This window comes from Candida albicans, chromosome 1, assembly GCF_000182965.3.
Source record: "Candida albicans SC5314 chromosome 1, complete sequence".
NCBI lineage: Eukaryota > Fungi > Ascomycota > Pichiomycetes > Serinales > Debaryomycetaceae > Candida > Candida albicans.
The window spans coordinates 1,980,720-1,998,764 of NC_032089.1; the positions used below are offsets into that span (position 1 = coordinate 1,980,720).

Consider the following 18,045-nt stretch of genomic DNA (forward strand, 5'->3'; position numbering starts at 1 on the left):
TTGTAGGGCGTTGTTTTTTTTTTTCTCTTTTATTTCATTTCATTTCGTGTCGATATTGGAATAAGCCTTGGAAAGGAAGAGGAGGAAGAAGAACAACAACTGATGTTCTTCAAAACATTTTCTAACAAATGATTTTTCTAAATTTCTTTTCTATTTCTATATTCTTTACCTGTCTATATACTAATACTGTTACCTTGTGTGGTGGGGAGTTGACTATGGTTTATGCTAACATTAAATTCATTTCCCAATCATGAATAACACTAATCCAATCATCTTTAATTTCATTAGCTCTTTTTCTTCTCCAAACTTCCATCATAATTTGTCTTGCCCCCCAATAACTACCTAAATATTTCGCTATATCGGCGCCCCATTGTTTAAACGCCAATTGTAAATCTGGTTCAATAGCTTCACATCCAGCTATAAATCCTTGCCAAAATAATGGAATTATATTGGCTTCTTTATCATCAATCAATTTTTGTATAGCATTTAAATGTTGTAATGTTTTTTTAACTTGATTTTGTAAATTCTCAGCCGGGATTTGTTTGATTAATCGATTGAAATATATCATTAATGCATGATAAAATGACATGATATGATGATAGGTAGCTTTATGCATTGGTGAATAAAATTTATGATCAAATTCATTATTGTCGTCGTTGTCGTTGTCATCACCAACAGTAGTAGGTTCTTCATTTTCAGGTTTACCATCAGTAGGGGTTGGGGATGAGGTTGGGGTTGTAGATCTGGTTTTGGCTTTGGTTGTGGTCATATTTTGTTGTTGTTGTTGTTGTTGTTCATATAATTGCCAATCTAATGTCCAATTTTCTAATTTTTCATTCAATTCTTCAATTCGATCATTAAATTCTTTTTCATGATTTGATAATTTCATTGCTATTCTCGCTGCAGCTTTAGGATTATCACGATAATAAATTTTTGTTCTTAATAATTCTACCGTCTCACTAAATAATACAATTAATGAATAAGGTAATCCATATAATGCATCAGTAGCAAAACTTTCATCATTTTTCATAGTATTAATCAATTTTTTATTGACAAATGAAGGTGATGTTGTAATTGAACTTTTCAGTTTATTAGTTGTTGTTGTTGTTGTTGTTTTGGTTTGTTTTTTATTGGTGAAAGTATTATTAACAATAAAATCAATTCTGGTTTTCCTAACTTTCTTATGATCATCAACAACCGCAGTAGTAGTAGTAGTAGCATCCCCGTCAGAATTGTCTAGTTTCTGTTGAACATATTTATCACCACTAACATCATAACCAATACCAGTTCCAGTTCCAATTCCAATTCCATAATAATTAGTTTCGAAATCTTCATTAATACTATCAATATCTAAACAAGTAGAATCTTGAATTAATTTTAAATTCAGAAATATTCGATGTAATATACTTGCTTTAGTTGATAATTTTTTTTTATTTTGCATTTTTGCTATAATTACTTTCCCACACCAAGTTATATAAATTCTTGTATCTTGCATTGTCCCCCATACTAAATCAACACTAATCATACTTAATACAGCACATAAAACATCTTTATATTTTTCATGATTAATACAATATTCAATCCCATTGGTTTTGTTTCTTTTGTTGTTTCTTTTGTTGTGTAATAATTGCTTAATAAATAAACTAGCTTGATTTCTTAAAGCAATACCTAAATTCAAATAAAATCTCATTGGTTCAGAATTTTTAGGAAATTTACTTTGTAAATTAAATGCCAGTACTGCTAATAAAGCATTCAATAATGCATTTTTAGCCGTTGAAGTTTTCCCTAATGCCAGTAATTCACCTAATGCCATTAATGCCCTTGGGAAATAAATCGTTTTCCAAGGACTTTCAGTCAATGGAATAACTGTCATTAAATCTGCTACATTAGTAACATAATAATTTAATAAATATCTCGTTAATGGTTGAACTTGAAGGGCATTCACAGGTATACCTATTTGATGATGATGATGATGTTCCTGTTGTTGTTGTTGTTGTTGTTGTTGTTGTTGTTCATTTGAATTTGATGGTAATGATAAATCAAATGGTAAATTTGTTGGATTTTTAACAATTTTCATAATAAATTGTAATAATTTAGAATCATTACCATCAACTTCTTCTGGACTCTCGTCATCTTCATCTTCATCATGGTCATGGTCATGATCATGATCAATTGATTTGGCATGTAAATCAATTTCTAAATTTTCATTGGATTGATAGGGATTATTATAGAAAAAATTGGAAAAATTGGAATAATATGTAGGATCCATAAGAATAGAGTTACTATTATTATTTGCTCCTTGATTTTGATTTAAAATATTGGCTAATGATATACTACTATTTGAATGAGATAATTGTGGTGTTGTTGTATGTGTTGTTGTACCGATATGTGGTTGCGGAGTGGTTATTGCAAGTTGCAGATTTTTATGAAATAATAAATTCAAAAAATCAGGATTATTAAATTCATCCATAATTGAAGAATGACCAGTATTGTTGTTGTTGTTGTTGGTTTGATTATCAGTATGAGTATGAGTATTTGTTGTGGTATTATTATTAATATTATTACTAGTATCATCTGTTGGAATATTACTATTAAAATTAAACATTAAATCTAAAAATTGAGTATCTAAAGCTGCTGCTGTCACAAGAGCTGCATCTTTTAATTCATTAGAAATCCATTGTGAATCTTGTGGTTGGTCAGAATGTGGTATCCCTGTTTCTAAATTATATCCATGAGGTTGTGAATTGGATTCTGTAGTGGTGGTGGTGGTAAAATTATGTCCATGGACCAATGGACTCGAGCCATTTGTATAAGTATTTGATACATTAGAAGTGGTACCAGTAGTAGTAGTAGTAGTAGTAGTAGTGGCAATGACATTAGTGTCGTTATGACTATTATTTAATCTCCGTTTTTTAGATTTCAATGATATCTCTTGTGATATAATATTATTTTGTTGTTGTGGTGATGGTTCACCTTTAAATACACCAAATGGACCCTTTAATTTAGTTTCTCCCAGTAATTTAACTATAGGATCTTCTCCTGATCCGTGTAATATTGATAAATCCAGGTCCATATCTTCATAAGTTTCATATGGTTCATCCCATTTAACAAATCCAACTTTTCGTCGTTGGAAAAATTCAGAAGAACTATTATTATTATTTTTACTATTATTATTTTCATCAAGTTGTTCATCATCTTTATTGGTAAATTTAATTGGTTGACTCTTTACGTTACCGGTTTTCGTTGGTATATATTGAATAGGGTCCGACCATCGAAGTTTAATATCATATCCAGCACATATTAAACCAGCTCGAGTACATTTCTCACATTGTGGTTTCGTTAAATCACATTTTATCTTTCGTGATCGACATGTAAAACATCCAGTAAATGTTTTTGAACGTCTTGTCGTGGTTGTAGTGGTAGTAACTGGTTGTGATTGTGGTTGTGTTGGGGGTGGGGCTATTTCAGTTGTCGAGGATTTGTCTTCTATATTTTTGGATAGTATAGATGGTGATGACATGTTTGAATTTAAATGAAAATATAAATCACAACATAAATGTTAACTAGTTATAGTAGTAATGTCAATAAGTATTAAGAACTTGATTAATGTAATTAATTGCCTAACTTGTGTGTGTATGTAGAAGTCCCTTTATTTTTTGCCAAAATATAAATTTATTATTAAAGTTTGAATGTAATGTAATGAATACAAAGACGGAGATGATGATGATGTTGGTGATGAAAGAAAGAAAGAAAAAAAGCTTTGTTTAATATGACGCACTAAAGTTTTATATTTTCCTTCGCTTTGGCTGACTGACTTATATAAGAACGAGAATAGCCAACTGCTACCAAATGTTTAATCAATTGTGTATTCTTCTTGTCAAATAACTATACTTATTAAATTAATAAATTATAATATAACTTCTGGTTTTTTTTTTGTTTCTCAAAAATATCAAGTGTTTAACTTGATTAACCAAATGAGTAGATGAACTTCTATAAGACACTTTGATCCCGGCTTATCACCTTGTTTGAATTAATTAAAATGGCACAGAAACCAATATTTGGAGTGATAAGTATTTTCATTTCAAGATATTTCCAGCTAATATCTACACAGTGACATTTCATAAATGTGTGAGTATTGCGGAGACGTCAGTGAAAATGTTATACGAGAAAATAAATTGGTGGGGGTGACGATGAAGTGGAGATGATCATCAGCTTAAAGATCGTGTGTTTGGCCCAAAATTGTATAGAATATGGTGAAGCAAATACTAAAAGGTCTAATTAACAGTTGTAAGAAAGTCTAAAAGCTATTTAATACATAAAACAACAAATACTGGGCTATTTCAATTAAAACAAATGAAACAATGTCAGCTTATTCCCAACAAATGAAAAATCTTACGATTGAACAAAACAATAGAAGGATTTATTGATATTGTGGACTACATTGAATTAGTCTCCACACGCATTTTCTATTCTTCTAAAGTTCAGTTTCAAAGATCGTTCAATACTCTACTAAAGCTATATGAAGAGCACTTGTAACTTTTCTCGAGTTATTTGCAATATTGTCTGTAGATAGTATCAAAGTAATGACGTTACTGGTTATCGGAGTAATTAATTAATAAATTATTTGTATAAATTTGGTGTAAAAAAATTACTCTTTCTCTCTCTCTTTGTTGAATATGGTAGCAACGTGTGGTAGTTTTTTTTTCTCTTAGTTAAATGGAGTAAGATCCCCCACACATACACACAGACATACGAAAAAATTAGATCTTACTTAAAATTATCACCATTAAACCAAAGAAATTACTCCAGGATTAAGTTATTACAAGTACATATCTTTATTTTAATCTGATTGAGTAAAGCTCATATTTAACATCCTTTTTTTTTCCCCCAAAACTTACATTTATTTTTGTATCTATTTTAAAAGAATGAATCAAGATTCAACGACTTTGAATTTCCCAACATCGGAAAATGAGACAACATCAACAAAAACCTACACCATAAATTCAATATCACCAATATCAGTAGACAGTTTCAATATTGACACTACACTTGGGTTTGAGTCGGTTTCTCCTAATATTCTTAATGGTTTTCCAGGAAACGATATTCCTCTACAACAACAGCAACAGGAACACACAGGAGGATATGAAAATCGTGATGAATTTCTCTTGACAAATCAACAAATGTTAATAAACGAGGTAGACTCTCTAATTATGTTGAGTAATATCAACTACGATGAATCACCAGCATCATCGTCATTATCATCATCTATGATTTTTCCAAATACTTCAAACTCCATGTATCAAATCAGTGAAAATTCCTTGTCATCGCCCTTCTCGCAATTCGGAATTAGTTTGCATAGCTCTACATCTACAAGTGTGACTAATAACTGTGATGGTATAACTGGACAGAAATCTAAGAGCACGACTAAAGTACTTAAGAAACCAAAGGGGGAACTTACTACAACAATACGGAAAAAGAAATATCTGCCACGATCAAGACATGCATGTAATAATTGTCGTTTGAAAAAATTAAAATGTGATGAGCAAAAACCACAATGTTCAAGATGTTCAAAGAAAGGATATGATTGTGTTTATCATTTTAATGTTCAATTTAAACAAGATGTGGAGGCAAGAGGTAAACGATTTGGCCGTGAAGGAATAAATTCAACTACAATTAATGCAATCAGCAAGAATAGTAACTCCCATGACGACAACATAAATAGTAATACTAATAGCAGTAGTAACGAGGAGAATAATATCATAACAACTACTACTGATAAATTGATTGAATTAAGTGGGAAATCATATTATACTAAGATTAAAAATATTAATAATGTCAAATTTATAAATTTTTATAACTTTGATATAAACCAGAATGATTATAATCAAACTGATAGCAACTGTTATCAAAAACTACAACTACAAAAACAGCAAAGGAAATATTCAGAAGAATACACCACCCGAAGAGGAGGAGGAGATATATATTCACGAATCAGTCGATCTTTACAACCATCAATTATTCCTCATGATTTAATGATAATTGAAGGATTTAAAATGTTACAAGATGCTAATTCATTAAGTCATGCATTAAATTATTATATTCATTTTATATCACCGATTTTGAATCCAATGGATCAATATTATTATAATGTGGATAATATTCAGCCGATTGAAATTGTTACTACGAATCCCAATACTGAAGAAGATGAATATGATATTCAAGTCAACAACGATAATAATAAGTACAAGTATAAACAGGTGACTAAAATTTCAATAACCATTGAAAAGGGATTAGATTTACATTCATTAATAAAATATTCTCAAAATAATAGTATTATTTTCTTACTTATGCTATCATTAGGATCAATGTATTTATACAAGTTAAACACCGATCAAGGAACTAAAACTGGTAATGCTCAACAATGGTTAAATAATGCAAGATATTTCCAATATTTAGCCTTGAAAAGAATTCAACCAATAATTGAACAATTAATCAATCAAGAAGAAGAAAACATTAATGGGAAATTTGGAGTTGATTTATTGATTTCATTAGTATTATTAATCTTGTATGAATTTTCAAATAATTGTAATAAAAATTGGACAATTTATTTAAAATTAAGTAAAAAATTACTTACTTCAACAAAATTTGAAATTCCCCAAAAAAAATCAATTAATTCATTAGAATATTCAATATTGAAATTTTGTTTACAATTTCTTGATTATCAAGAATCAATGGGAAGAACAGCTTGTAAAGATGTTAATTTATTTTTCCTTGATTATGCCCAAGATGAAGAAGAAGAGGAAGAAGAAAAATCTATAGAACAACAAAAACAAATTGATGGAACTTCAAATATTATTGTAGTTTATAAAAATGTCAATTTGATTAGTTGGATGGGATGTGATAAACAATTAATGTCAATTATATCTGATATCACTGATTTATCATTTGAACGATTTAAAAAATCGATAAATGAAATTGATTATAATTTATTATGTCAAGATATGCAAAAAAGATTAAATGATATGAAATTAAATATTAATATACCTGATCATCAACAATCCACAGAAATTGTTAAAGATAATAAAGGGAATACTAAAGAAATTACAAATTTTTTATTATCTTGTGAAGTGAAAAGATTATCTACAGAATTATATCTTCAATGTTGTTTATTAAATCAAACCCCAGAAGATGAAATAGTCTATCATTTAGTATTTGATATTTTCACCAAATTAGAATATTTAATATTAAATCAATCTGAGAATTCTACTACTAGTGTTGGCAATGGGAATAGTTATAGTTTTTATCTGAGTTTAATATGGCCAATATTTATGGCAGCATCAGAAATTTCTACAATTAATGAAAATTGTGAATCATTAAGATATTTAACATTACAAATTTTTGATAAATTAGAATCAAATACTTTAGGAAATACTAATAAAATCAAACAAATAATTATAAATATTTGGAAAAAACGAGATTTAATCATTTCAACAATTAAAGATAAACCTACAAATGGCAAAACTAAAGATGATGGATTGAAATCCAAGAGAAGAAAACGATTAATGGGATTTGTCAATGATTGGGAGAAATATGTTGTTGAAGAAGATTATGCCATTGCCTTGACATAGAGAGATTACATACCATTTGTATTTAACAGACTCGATTTATTTTAAATAGTTTTTTGTAATGAATTACAAATAATTGATATGAACTACTATTACCACTACCACTACTACTACTACTCGTAAATCTGAATTAGAGACAAACTCTTCATTGGTGTATAGTTTTTGCATAAAAAAGGACATAATTCTAGGCAAGGAACCAAGATTTTTGTCAACAATAATACTCTCGTAGTTTGTTGATTTAGTTTTAACTAAAACACCAATAAAACAGTTCTACATATGAATACGGGTTATCTATAACTAGCACTTTCTCCATAGTTAATTTGCTTGCTTTGCTTGGCTAACAATTGCAGCATAGAACTATTACCAAAAACATTACAACGTATATAACTTCATATTGTCAAAGAAAAGCATCCAATTAATTACCACTACAAGTGAGAGCTATTGTAGGACCAAGCAAGCAGGTTGATTAGCTAGGCTCAATAGAGAATGATAAAAATTGCATGATATGGTTTTATTTGCCAAGAGCTTAAGGAGATGTATTATCAATTCGTCAAATATTTTCGGAGATAAATGAATGAATACTGTTGAAATTTGTGAGATCCAAACATCATGATCAGCTCGTCAACAAGCAAGCAAAGATCCGCAAAAAAATTACTTTATCCTAAACTAAAACAACTTCCCACCTAATATCATATATCATTTTATCATAAAAATATGGTATATATTTTGAAATGAATAAAAAATACGTAGTTTTCCACCAATTAAACCAAAACCCAAAAACTCCTTATCTCCACATACACTCACAAAGAAAGAAAGAAAGGAAGGAAAAACCAACAAAGGAGATTAAGATTAACTCCGAAACGGAAGAAACAAAAAAAAAAAACAACAACAACAAATAAGCAAAGCTGCAGATAAGATGGGGGCGTGTAAAAGTGCACACAAAAATAACAGACGTGCACGACAAAAAATTATCTAAATTTTTCTCATCGTCGTCATCATCATTGGTTATACAACTGAAATTCAAGTCAAGAATTACGAGGCCCTTGATGTAATTGGAAAACAAAGCAAATGTATACTAAGTTGGAAGAATAAATTAAGTAGATTATGGAATACGTTGTAAGTAATAATAATAGTCAAGTATCTGTAACTTATCGAATCGAGAGTCAAAATTCAATCAACACACAAAAAAAAAAACTAAAAAATTAACAATTCTCTACTACACCCTTTCAAGCCACTTTCAAATGTAAAGTTTAACCGTGAATTTATATTGCTACGGCAACTATATATTTCTTTTCTTTTCTTTCTGTTAATGATACCATTTGTTCCGGGTCTAGTATCCGTTCCAAATTCTTCTTCTCCTCCATTCCTCCCTCGCCCCCTACTTACTGCCATGTACACGAAAGATAGCTTTTGGTAATGTATAGTTTTCCTTTGCTTATTAAAGTATAAGAACAAAATGGATTGAAATGAAATTAGAATGTAGGTATGTAAGCTCTGATACTGTTTACCACTTCAATGAAAAAAAAAAACGGTTGTTAAGCTAAGCCATTAACAACAAGAAGAATCTAACCAGTTATTGTTTTTAATTATCTTGTGACTTGAAACATACACATTTTTTCTTCTTTTTGATTAAGGTTAAACTATACAAAAGTTTAACCTTTTGTTCAGTAAAGTAAGATTAAGTTATAAAAGTATAATAATTGATTAATTAGAACCCTGTATTATATACAACATAACGTTTCTTCTTTAAGGGGTGTTTCTGTTTCTAACAAGAGAGACTTCCTATACTCATCATCGTCATTATTTAACATAAGTACAATACTATGAGGCAGAAACTTATCACTCCAATTACACAAAAAGCAAAACAACAACAAGAAGACAACACTTAATTAAGATCACGCAGATTGTGTGCAGATTATATGCAGGAAATTGTTAGCTTTAACAATCCAAAAAAAATAAAAGCAATTTTTGTGTGTGCTATAAACAAGCAACAAAAATTTTTCGTTGTTGTTTCCTTAATTTCTTGATAATAAGGCTTGTGGTGTTTATGTATGTATGTATGTATGGCCCATTTTTTTGATCTTCTCCACTTATTTCAATACTCTCAATACCCGGTGAATGATAAGAAGGCTTATAATAGTAATAGTTAAGGCACACTGATGTAAGTAAGTAGACAATGGTTTACACAATTGTATGTCAAAATAGAATGGCAAACACATCACAAGACAGGTGGAGTTACTCCTGAGTTGAACAGTAGTAGTAGTTTATTATGGAACGTCATAAAATATCAAATTTCAAACTCTGTCATTCTTGATCTACTACGTAAGGTGCTGAAGTTTTGGAATTCATCATATTAGACAGACAACAAAGTTAAAGTAACACAGAAGAATGAAATTCTCAAAAGCATAAGGCACAATTTGTAAGAATCATGGCAAGCGGATAAGATTTCTTTTTTTTCCCAAACAATCGGATAATTTCTGGGTCTGTTTTGTTTGTTTCAATATGAATTGGTGGGTGGTGGGTGGTGTTTTGTGATTCCGACTAAAAAAATGTATTAACTGATCATTTTCCTCTTCTTCTCCTACTAATTTCTTGTCCTATTCCCCCAATCCACCTCCTATATCTAAATCGAAAAAGCCTTTTCGATTTCTTTGTGAATTTGTAAACATTTAATATATTAAAACCCACTCATCATCTTCCAACAACAAGTAGTAAATAAATTTTTTTTTCTATTTTGGAATTCATAAAATTTTTTTCCAAATATTTATTTTTATTTATATATTATTTTATCTTCTTCTTTTACTCTATTAAAATCTTTATTGAAAATCATATTTACTTATTGATTACTAAAAAAAGTTTTCAGCAATCAATTCAAGACTATCCCCATTCATCCCCAGTCGACTTTAGTAGTATCTCCGATTTTACCATTCCCGACATATCCTATTCCTAACCAAAACAACTTACAACCATTAAAGTGATTCAACTCAAGCATTAATAACCAACTCATAGCATCCACTTGATTAACAACAACTATTCAATTTGAACTTGCCTAGATATAATTCATATCCTCCCCCACCCTCCTAATACCAATAAATAAACTGTTGTTGTTGTCTCAAAAACCATGATAACAACAACATCTATATCGTCGGTGATATTGACGATCCTCAAACCCCTTGTATTTATATATCAATTCATTTATCGAGTTTATTGGTCAGGATTAAATCAACGTAATATATTACAATTGATTCTAAATTTTTGTATTAATTTCAGTCCAGTTTTCATTTGGTTATTAATATTTAAAAATGCTGGATTGATCCCTCATGAAATACGTCCTAAAATTCATGTCAAATTAGCATATCATTTGGATCAATACATTTTTGAAACTATAATTGGTGGCATAGTTAATATTTTGGGATTAGCATCTCTGGGTTGGTTATTATATCGTTTTGTTTATCAACTGAAATCGAGTAATAACAATAGCAACAGAAACAACCATCACCAAAGTCAAATTTCTGGTGAGTACCCTCCTAGCAATGCCAATGACATTTATTCATTGTACAAGATACCACAAAATTATGAATTGGATATCGACAACGATAGTAGTAGTAGTAATAGCAGCAATAATAGTGATATTGAATTAGAATCATTTCCTAAAGAATTGTTGAAACCTTCTTATAATCAATTACCACCAATAAATTTCCAAGACAATGACGATCAAATACAAGACTCACAACTAGATAACAATAGGGTCCATGATGGCAATTCAGAGAATACTCGATTTGCGCCAATGGTATTTATCCCACAATTAACTCTGGTTGAAGTTGGTCAAATGGCACAATCAATCAATAATAAAATTCTTAATCATATTCAACCAAAAAATTCAAATTCTGGGTTCAATTATAATTATTCCCCCATCAATTCATGGGATTTTTGTCCATCATTATTATTAGCCACCAGTTGGTTTTTATTAAATTTTGTTCATTATTTACGTGAACCAATACGATTATGGCAAGATTATTTAGCATGGACAAGTTATGTTTTAGGTCATATCACTGTGCCCATTGTCACTGCTGTATGGTTATATGTTTTCCATGCTCCTGGTTCACTTAAAGCATACAGTTTTGCCCTTGGATTACAAAATATTTGTGGAGTTTTAACTCATTTACTATTCCCCAATGCTGCACCTTGGTTTATTCATATGAATGGAGAGAATGCTAATGCTGATTATGATACTCCAGGTTATGCCGCTGGATTAATTCGAGTGGATATAGCATTGGGTACTCATTTAACATCTAATGGATTTCATGCTTCCCCCATTGTATTTGGTGCATTACCTTCATTACATTCTGCTATGGCAGTAATGACATTTTTCTTTGTTGGATATTATTCAAGATGGTATATTATTAAATTTTTGGCATTTATGTTTGTTATGATTCAATGGTGGGCAACAATATATTTGGATCATCATTGGAGATTAGATTTATTGGCAGGATTGATTTATGCTTGTATTTGGTTTACTATTATTTATAAATTGGTTATTAAATATCAACAAGAAAGATTTATAATGGCTAGATTGAAATATCAATTTAATAATGGTGGTAGTACCATGGGAATGAGAGTGTTTAGAAATACTAAAATTCAATGGTTTTTCGATCCCCTTAGCTAATAATCAAGATTAATGTTAATTGCATACCGTCATCATTTATATATATAATTCCTATTTTATACAACCGATATTTATCATGGCTATATTATTCCCTAATTTATACATTCATTATTTTCATATACATACACACATATATATAGTTTATCAATATATTTATAATTTAGTTGTTTTTCTTGTTCTTGCTACAAATTCTTTTTTTTTTTGGTTTCACAATCTATAATCTCTTTTTTAAGTTAACAATTATGTGAGCATGTGTGTCTCACGTGGGTCTGTTATTTAATAAAAAGCCGTACTTTCGATATTAAATAGTATAAATGAAGGTAGGTTAAACTCTTGAAGCAATGACTTGCGTTGTTTTGTTTTGGTGGTGTGCAAATGTATATTTTCTCCCTTTATTATTAATCCAAGGTGTAAAGATATTTTTGTACTTGACTCTGTTAAACAGCTGATCTAATTATCAACCACCCTAAAGGTAAAGCACCCTAATCAAGTAGTTTTTTTGGAGGGGTTTTAATTGGCATTCAATCATATCAATTATTTTTAGGTCGTGTGATTATTTACAGATTTTTTTTTTTTTTTTGCAACATTTGCAACAAGTTCTTTGTTTTCTTTTTTTTTTTAGTCGTCTTGCGACAAAAAATAAAAAGACGAGAATCCGCGCACCACGCCAAAGCATTCGTGTGCTTCGGACGTATAGGTGCTACCACCACCACCACTAAAAAAATCATCTGCATTCATATCTCTTACTGATAAGTTAGCAACTACTACAATTACATATAACCTCTCAAACATATGACGAGTTGATGATCATTATAAGGATGTCGAAATTAATGTTCAATTTTTAATAAATCATACATTATATTTAAGTTTCTATTATTTCTACATATTTTCCCTGTTAGGAACACACAATGTTCTGACATTTCTATTGTTTATTCCTGAAATAATGGTATTATCTCTCGAAATATGTTAATCTTTTATAATAACAATGTGTAGATGATTTTTTTCGAAATACAATACTTAGTACACAAACACGTACACACCGTCAAACTACATTGTTCAACATTGTTGATTGTTTTTTTTTTTTTCTACCATTTCGTCTTTTCTTTAAGCCACGCTATTTTAACTACACATTAAAAGAATTTCTCTTTTTTGTCAACTATTAAGTTATTTTAAAGCCACGAAGATAATAAACGATTCTATAAGTCATCGTCTTCGATAAAGATCTATCCGTCAATCAAATGTGCAATCCGTCCTTGACTTTGAAAAAAAAAATGAAGATTTATATGGAATCAGATAATGATGTTAATAGGTTATCCAAAAAATAGAGAAACAATGAATGAACCTCTTTTACGTTCATTAAAGTGATTGAATGTTATTCAGCTTTTTAGTTTAGTTCAACAAGGCAGATAAAATCTTAGATCCATCATCTTTTTCCTAGACTAAATTAGTTTTACAAACAAATTGGCTTCGATTCTACTTTTTTTTTTGGAACTTTCTTGTATTATATTAAGCTTTCAAATTACTATCAAACCTTATGATCAACATAATTCGAAAAAAACAGTTTGCTCTTGAGCTGATTGATTTTATTTTACTCCGCCTGTTTTRGTTTTTTTTGGGAAAAAAAATTTGATCTTCTATATTTATATTCTATTTTTATCCTTGGCAGTAGTGGGTTTTCCTTATCAAAAAAGATATATATATATATGATCTTAAACCCCCCTTTGCTTATATAATCCCTTTCAAGTTGATCATAAGTATTCGTAAATATCAATAAAAATGTAGAAATTACAATGCGGGGCGGCGGTAGTACTGATTAGTAGCCAAGCCAAAAACAAAGGGTGTCACAATACAATGTTCCTGATTCTAAAAGTATACACGTGTCTTAGGTTGTTATCAAATCTTGAAATACAATTCAATACTATTTCTTGGAAGAATTTTGGGGTGGAATTGGGATCTTATATTGTCCTTTGGTGCCTACAACAAATTCAAACCACCGCAGCAATCTCAAAAATCAAGCTTTTTGAGCTTTTTTGTTTTTAGTTGATTTTTTTTTTAAACGATGTTTAAATCTAAATATAAAGTTCATAACTTTGGATTACAATAGAAACTCAAATCTTGATTGATTGGGGTAGGTTTTATCTTTGTTTCTTTATCATCATCATCATCAACTCTCCACACGACCATAACAAATCTTTGGAGTTTAACGATCAATTCAACTTTCGTGTTTGTGAGGAGGTGTATTGTTAGTTAAATCCGAAGAATCAATGCTCTAGAAAAAAAACAAAGAAAATTGGTCTTATTATTGCTTCCCCTATTATTCAACTAAACTGAAAAATCTAGGGCCTGAGAGTTACTAAAAAGTTGTTCAACATTGCTCTCCTATTTAGCTTTCATTCTATTGTTGTTGTTGATTGAAGATGATGCGTGTGTGTGGTATGTGTTATTCGTGTTTAGTGAACGAGAGCGAGACGAGGCTGAAATAGATGACACATTATTATTTTATATACACACTCGATAACCACCACCACCACATCACTAACAACAACAACAACAACAAGTAGCAAGACAAATTTTAGTTTTATAACATTTGAAACAATCAAACAACCAATTAGATTAAGAATTTCAAGTTTCATGTACGGCTATAAACTCCCCATACAGTCCAATTTTTTTTTATTAAGGGGTTTATTATCTCTAGTAAGACCATGGGCGATAAACTTGCTGATCTTTTCTTTTTTTGCTTTTTGCTTTTAGTTTTGTCATTTTTGATATCACACGACTTTGAAACTGGCCGCAATAATCACCATCACCGCATCATCATTATCATTTCCTTTGGTATAATGAATGATATTGTAAGTACTTAATAGCAAAGCATGACCTTGTTAATATATATGAATAAATACAATGACTATAGCATATAAGGTAACAGAAAAAAAAATATACACGAATGACAATACTCGTCTGACATAAGAATTTGATTTGGAGTGAAATACAAATTTTTTTAACATTTCTAACATTATTTAATTCCGCCTCCTCCAAATGTTTTTTTTTTTTTTTTTGTTTTTATTTTTAATTTTGTGTATCTTTACACGACACACAACACAACACTAATACTATTACTAACACTACTACTAATACTACTACTACTATACATTTTTGCACCATTGCCATTGCCCGATTTACATAAGCCCTTTCTTCTACTACTTCTATGTCTTCTTCTTGTTTACATAAAAGAAAAGAATTTACTTTGCCCATTTTTTTTTTATAAATATAAATATTCTTAACTTTCCATTCTTGTTATTTTGTTTTTTTTTTGGTATTATTCAAATTCCATTCCCTTCAATATCAATTTATTGAGTATTACTAGTGGGTTGTTCAAAATTAAGTTGTTGATTTAAAGTTTTATTATACATTTGCAGCAAGAAGAAACTAACATTACACACACACCACTACCCACTACCCACTACGCTTCACCAAAAGAATTTTTTTTTCTTTTTCTTCATTTCTTACAACCAAAATTTATTTAAATAGTGTATCCACATTCTACTGATCAAGTCATATTCCTTTACCCTATCCTTTCTATATTCATTGATATATTATTTATAATGATTAAGAAACCATTGGCAACTATGCCAACATTGAATAGTCGAAGAATACGGTTAGTCTTAACATTGGGTCTACTATTGCTATGTTTAATTAAAACCATTCATCTTAAATTGACATCACCTTTAAATCAAGCATATTTAGAATATCAAGCATTACAATTACAACAATTGAGTAATTTTAACCCGAAAAATAATTTAATAGAATTATTTGATTATTTAAATACTTGGCATCTTAATAATACTTTAAAAGATCATCAACACAGCAATCCAAAATATCAAGTTGATAAAGTATCTACCATTGGTGATTCCCATGGAGTTTATTTCCATTGGGATGATTGGGTTGATTTATCCCTTGGTAACAAAAAATTAGATAAAGTACGACAACGAAATAGTAAAGGGCAGGATCACCTGGATGATGATGAAGATGAAGATCAACTAGAGGTAGATGATAATGAATGTGATGCTAGTTTATTACATTATGCTAATGTTAATGCTCATAGATTAGAATCATTAGAAACAAAACATATTCGAGGTCGATGCCAACTATATTGTCTGTTCCCAATACCTCAAAGAATTATTGCTACTACTGACAATTTATTTATTGAAATACCCGTGATTGGCAAAAAACGACTTGGCATACAAGTTAGTACTACTAACAATGATAAAAAGTTTACTACAACTACGAAATTGGTTTCCACAATGGAAAATTTACAAAATAATTTCCGCCAACACTACCACAACCAACAAAACCTTCATACCTCTGAAGAACCTCAATTGCTAATTAGAAACATAACACGATTACAACCAAAAATTGATAATTTATCTGTCAAAGATTTTGTTTTCAATATAGATTCAGAAATTGAAAAATTACAAATTGCTAATCTCACCACTGAAAATGGACTCAATCAAACTGATTTGAGTCGATTGAATTTTTATCAACAAGCTAATGCATTAGTTGATAAAACTGATAGACATTTCAAATATGCTTGGGTATTTACTGATATTATTCAAGGTTATACCCATCATATTGCTTATCCATTTTTCAATCGTTACATTAGTGATAGAGAACGACAATCAGTATTACATCATATGATCCGTGTATGGTTTCAATTAATGGAAACCTATGGATATACCAGTTGGATCAATTATGGGAATTTATTAGGATGGAAATTCAATGGATTGAATATGCCGTGGGATACTGATATTGATGTACAAATGCCAATTGTTGAATTAGACAGATTAGCAATGAATTTGAATCAAACATTAATTATTGAAAATCCAAGATTTGGTAATGCTAGATATTGGTTAGAAATATCTCCTAGTTATATACGTCAAGGGAATGGGAAAAATCATATTGATGCTAGATTTATCGATATTCATAGTGGATTATACATTGATATCACTGGATTATCTACTGAAGAAATGATACCCGAACCAGCAACAACAACAGCGACAACAACAAAAGGGGAAGTAAACCAATCTAATGAGGATGAAAATGATGTTGCAGCCTCTTCTTCTTCAATTGCTGTGCATTGTAAGAATTGGAATTGGCATAAATTGAATGAATTATTACCTTTAAAACAAGCATTTTTCGAAGGTTCATCAGTTTATATTCCTAATAATGTATCAACCATCTTGTTGAACAAATATGGCGATGATGCCTTGAGTGATTATAAATTTCATAATCATATTTATTATCCAGATATTTCCATGTGGATAAATAATGATATTTGTCAATTAGAAAGAAATACTGGGGTGATTGGTGGTATAAATCTTGGTGTCAATATTAAAAATTGGAACCCAACTACTAATACTAATAATAATAACAATGAAGGAGAAGAAAAATCGCCTATAGAATCTTCATGTGATTTAAAATATATTCAAGATGAATATAATATTATTAAAGAATCAGTAATGAGACATCAATATTTGGAAAATTTGAATCTTGAAGATAAACAACATCAACATGAACAACAACAACGCCAAAAAGAAGAAATGATTAGTAGGTTGAATAATTTACCTATTTTTAGAAAAGATCCTTGGGATTATTATTATGATATAAATCATAATTTAGTCACTAATGATCGATGGTATGTTAAAATTGAAGAAGTTGCTGTATAAAGTTTTCTATTTTTGTTTTAATTATATTTAT

The 18,045-nt window shown here is 29.7% G+C and overlaps 5 protein-coding genes across 5 annotated transcripts; 4 read left to right on the forward strand and 1 right to left on the reverse strand. All coding sequences in view use genetic code 12, as the record gives it.

Annotated features, from left to right (window-relative positions):
* Window positions 1-220: 220 nt before the first annotated feature.
* Window positions 221-3,520, reverse strand: ARG81 (Arg81p; the record flags this gene model as incomplete). Its single annotated transcript, XM_718359.2, has 1 exon — window positions 221-3,520. One exon carries the CDS (start codon window positions 3,518-3,520, stop codon window positions 221-223), a length of 3,300 nt encoding a protein of 1,099 aa, XP_723452.2.
* A 1,405-nt stretch (window positions 3,521-4,925) lies between these two features.
* ZCF28 (Zcf28p) lies at window positions 4,926-5,666 on the forward strand (the record flags this gene model as incomplete). The annotated part of the gene is made up of 1 exon (XM_718360.2): window positions 4,926-5,666. A coding segment is annotated over one exon (741 nt), but the record flags the coding sequence as incomplete, so codon positions are not given.
* A 366-nt stretch (window positions 5,667-6,032) lies between these two features.
* CAALFM_C109110WA (uncharacterized protein) lies at window positions 6,033-7,628 on the forward strand (the record flags this gene model as incomplete). Its single annotated transcript, XM_718361.2, has 1 exon — window positions 6,033-7,628. One exon carries the CDS (start codon window positions 6,033-6,035, stop codon window positions 7,626-7,628), a length of 1,596 nt encoding a protein of 531 aa, XP_723454.2.
* Window positions 7,629-10,746: 3,118 nt separating this feature from the next.
* Window positions 10,747-12,291, forward strand: IPT1 (inositolphosphotransferase; the record flags this gene model as incomplete). The annotated part of the gene is made up of 1 exon (XM_718362.2): window positions 10,747-12,291. One exon carries the CDS (start codon window positions 10,747-10,749, stop codon window positions 12,289-12,291), a length of 1,545 nt encoding a protein of 514 aa, XP_723455.2.
* A 3,602-nt stretch (window positions 12,292-15,893) lies between these two features.
* On the forward strand, window positions 15,894-18,014 carry CAALFM_C109130WA (uncharacterized protein; the record flags this gene model as incomplete). The annotated part of the gene is made up of 1 exon (XM_718364.2): window positions 15,894-18,014. The coding sequence occupies one exon, from the start codon at window positions 15,894-15,896 to the stop codon at window positions 18,012-18,014; it is 2,121 nt and encodes a 706-aa protein (XP_723457.2).
* Window positions 18,015-18,045: the final 31 nt, after the last annotated feature.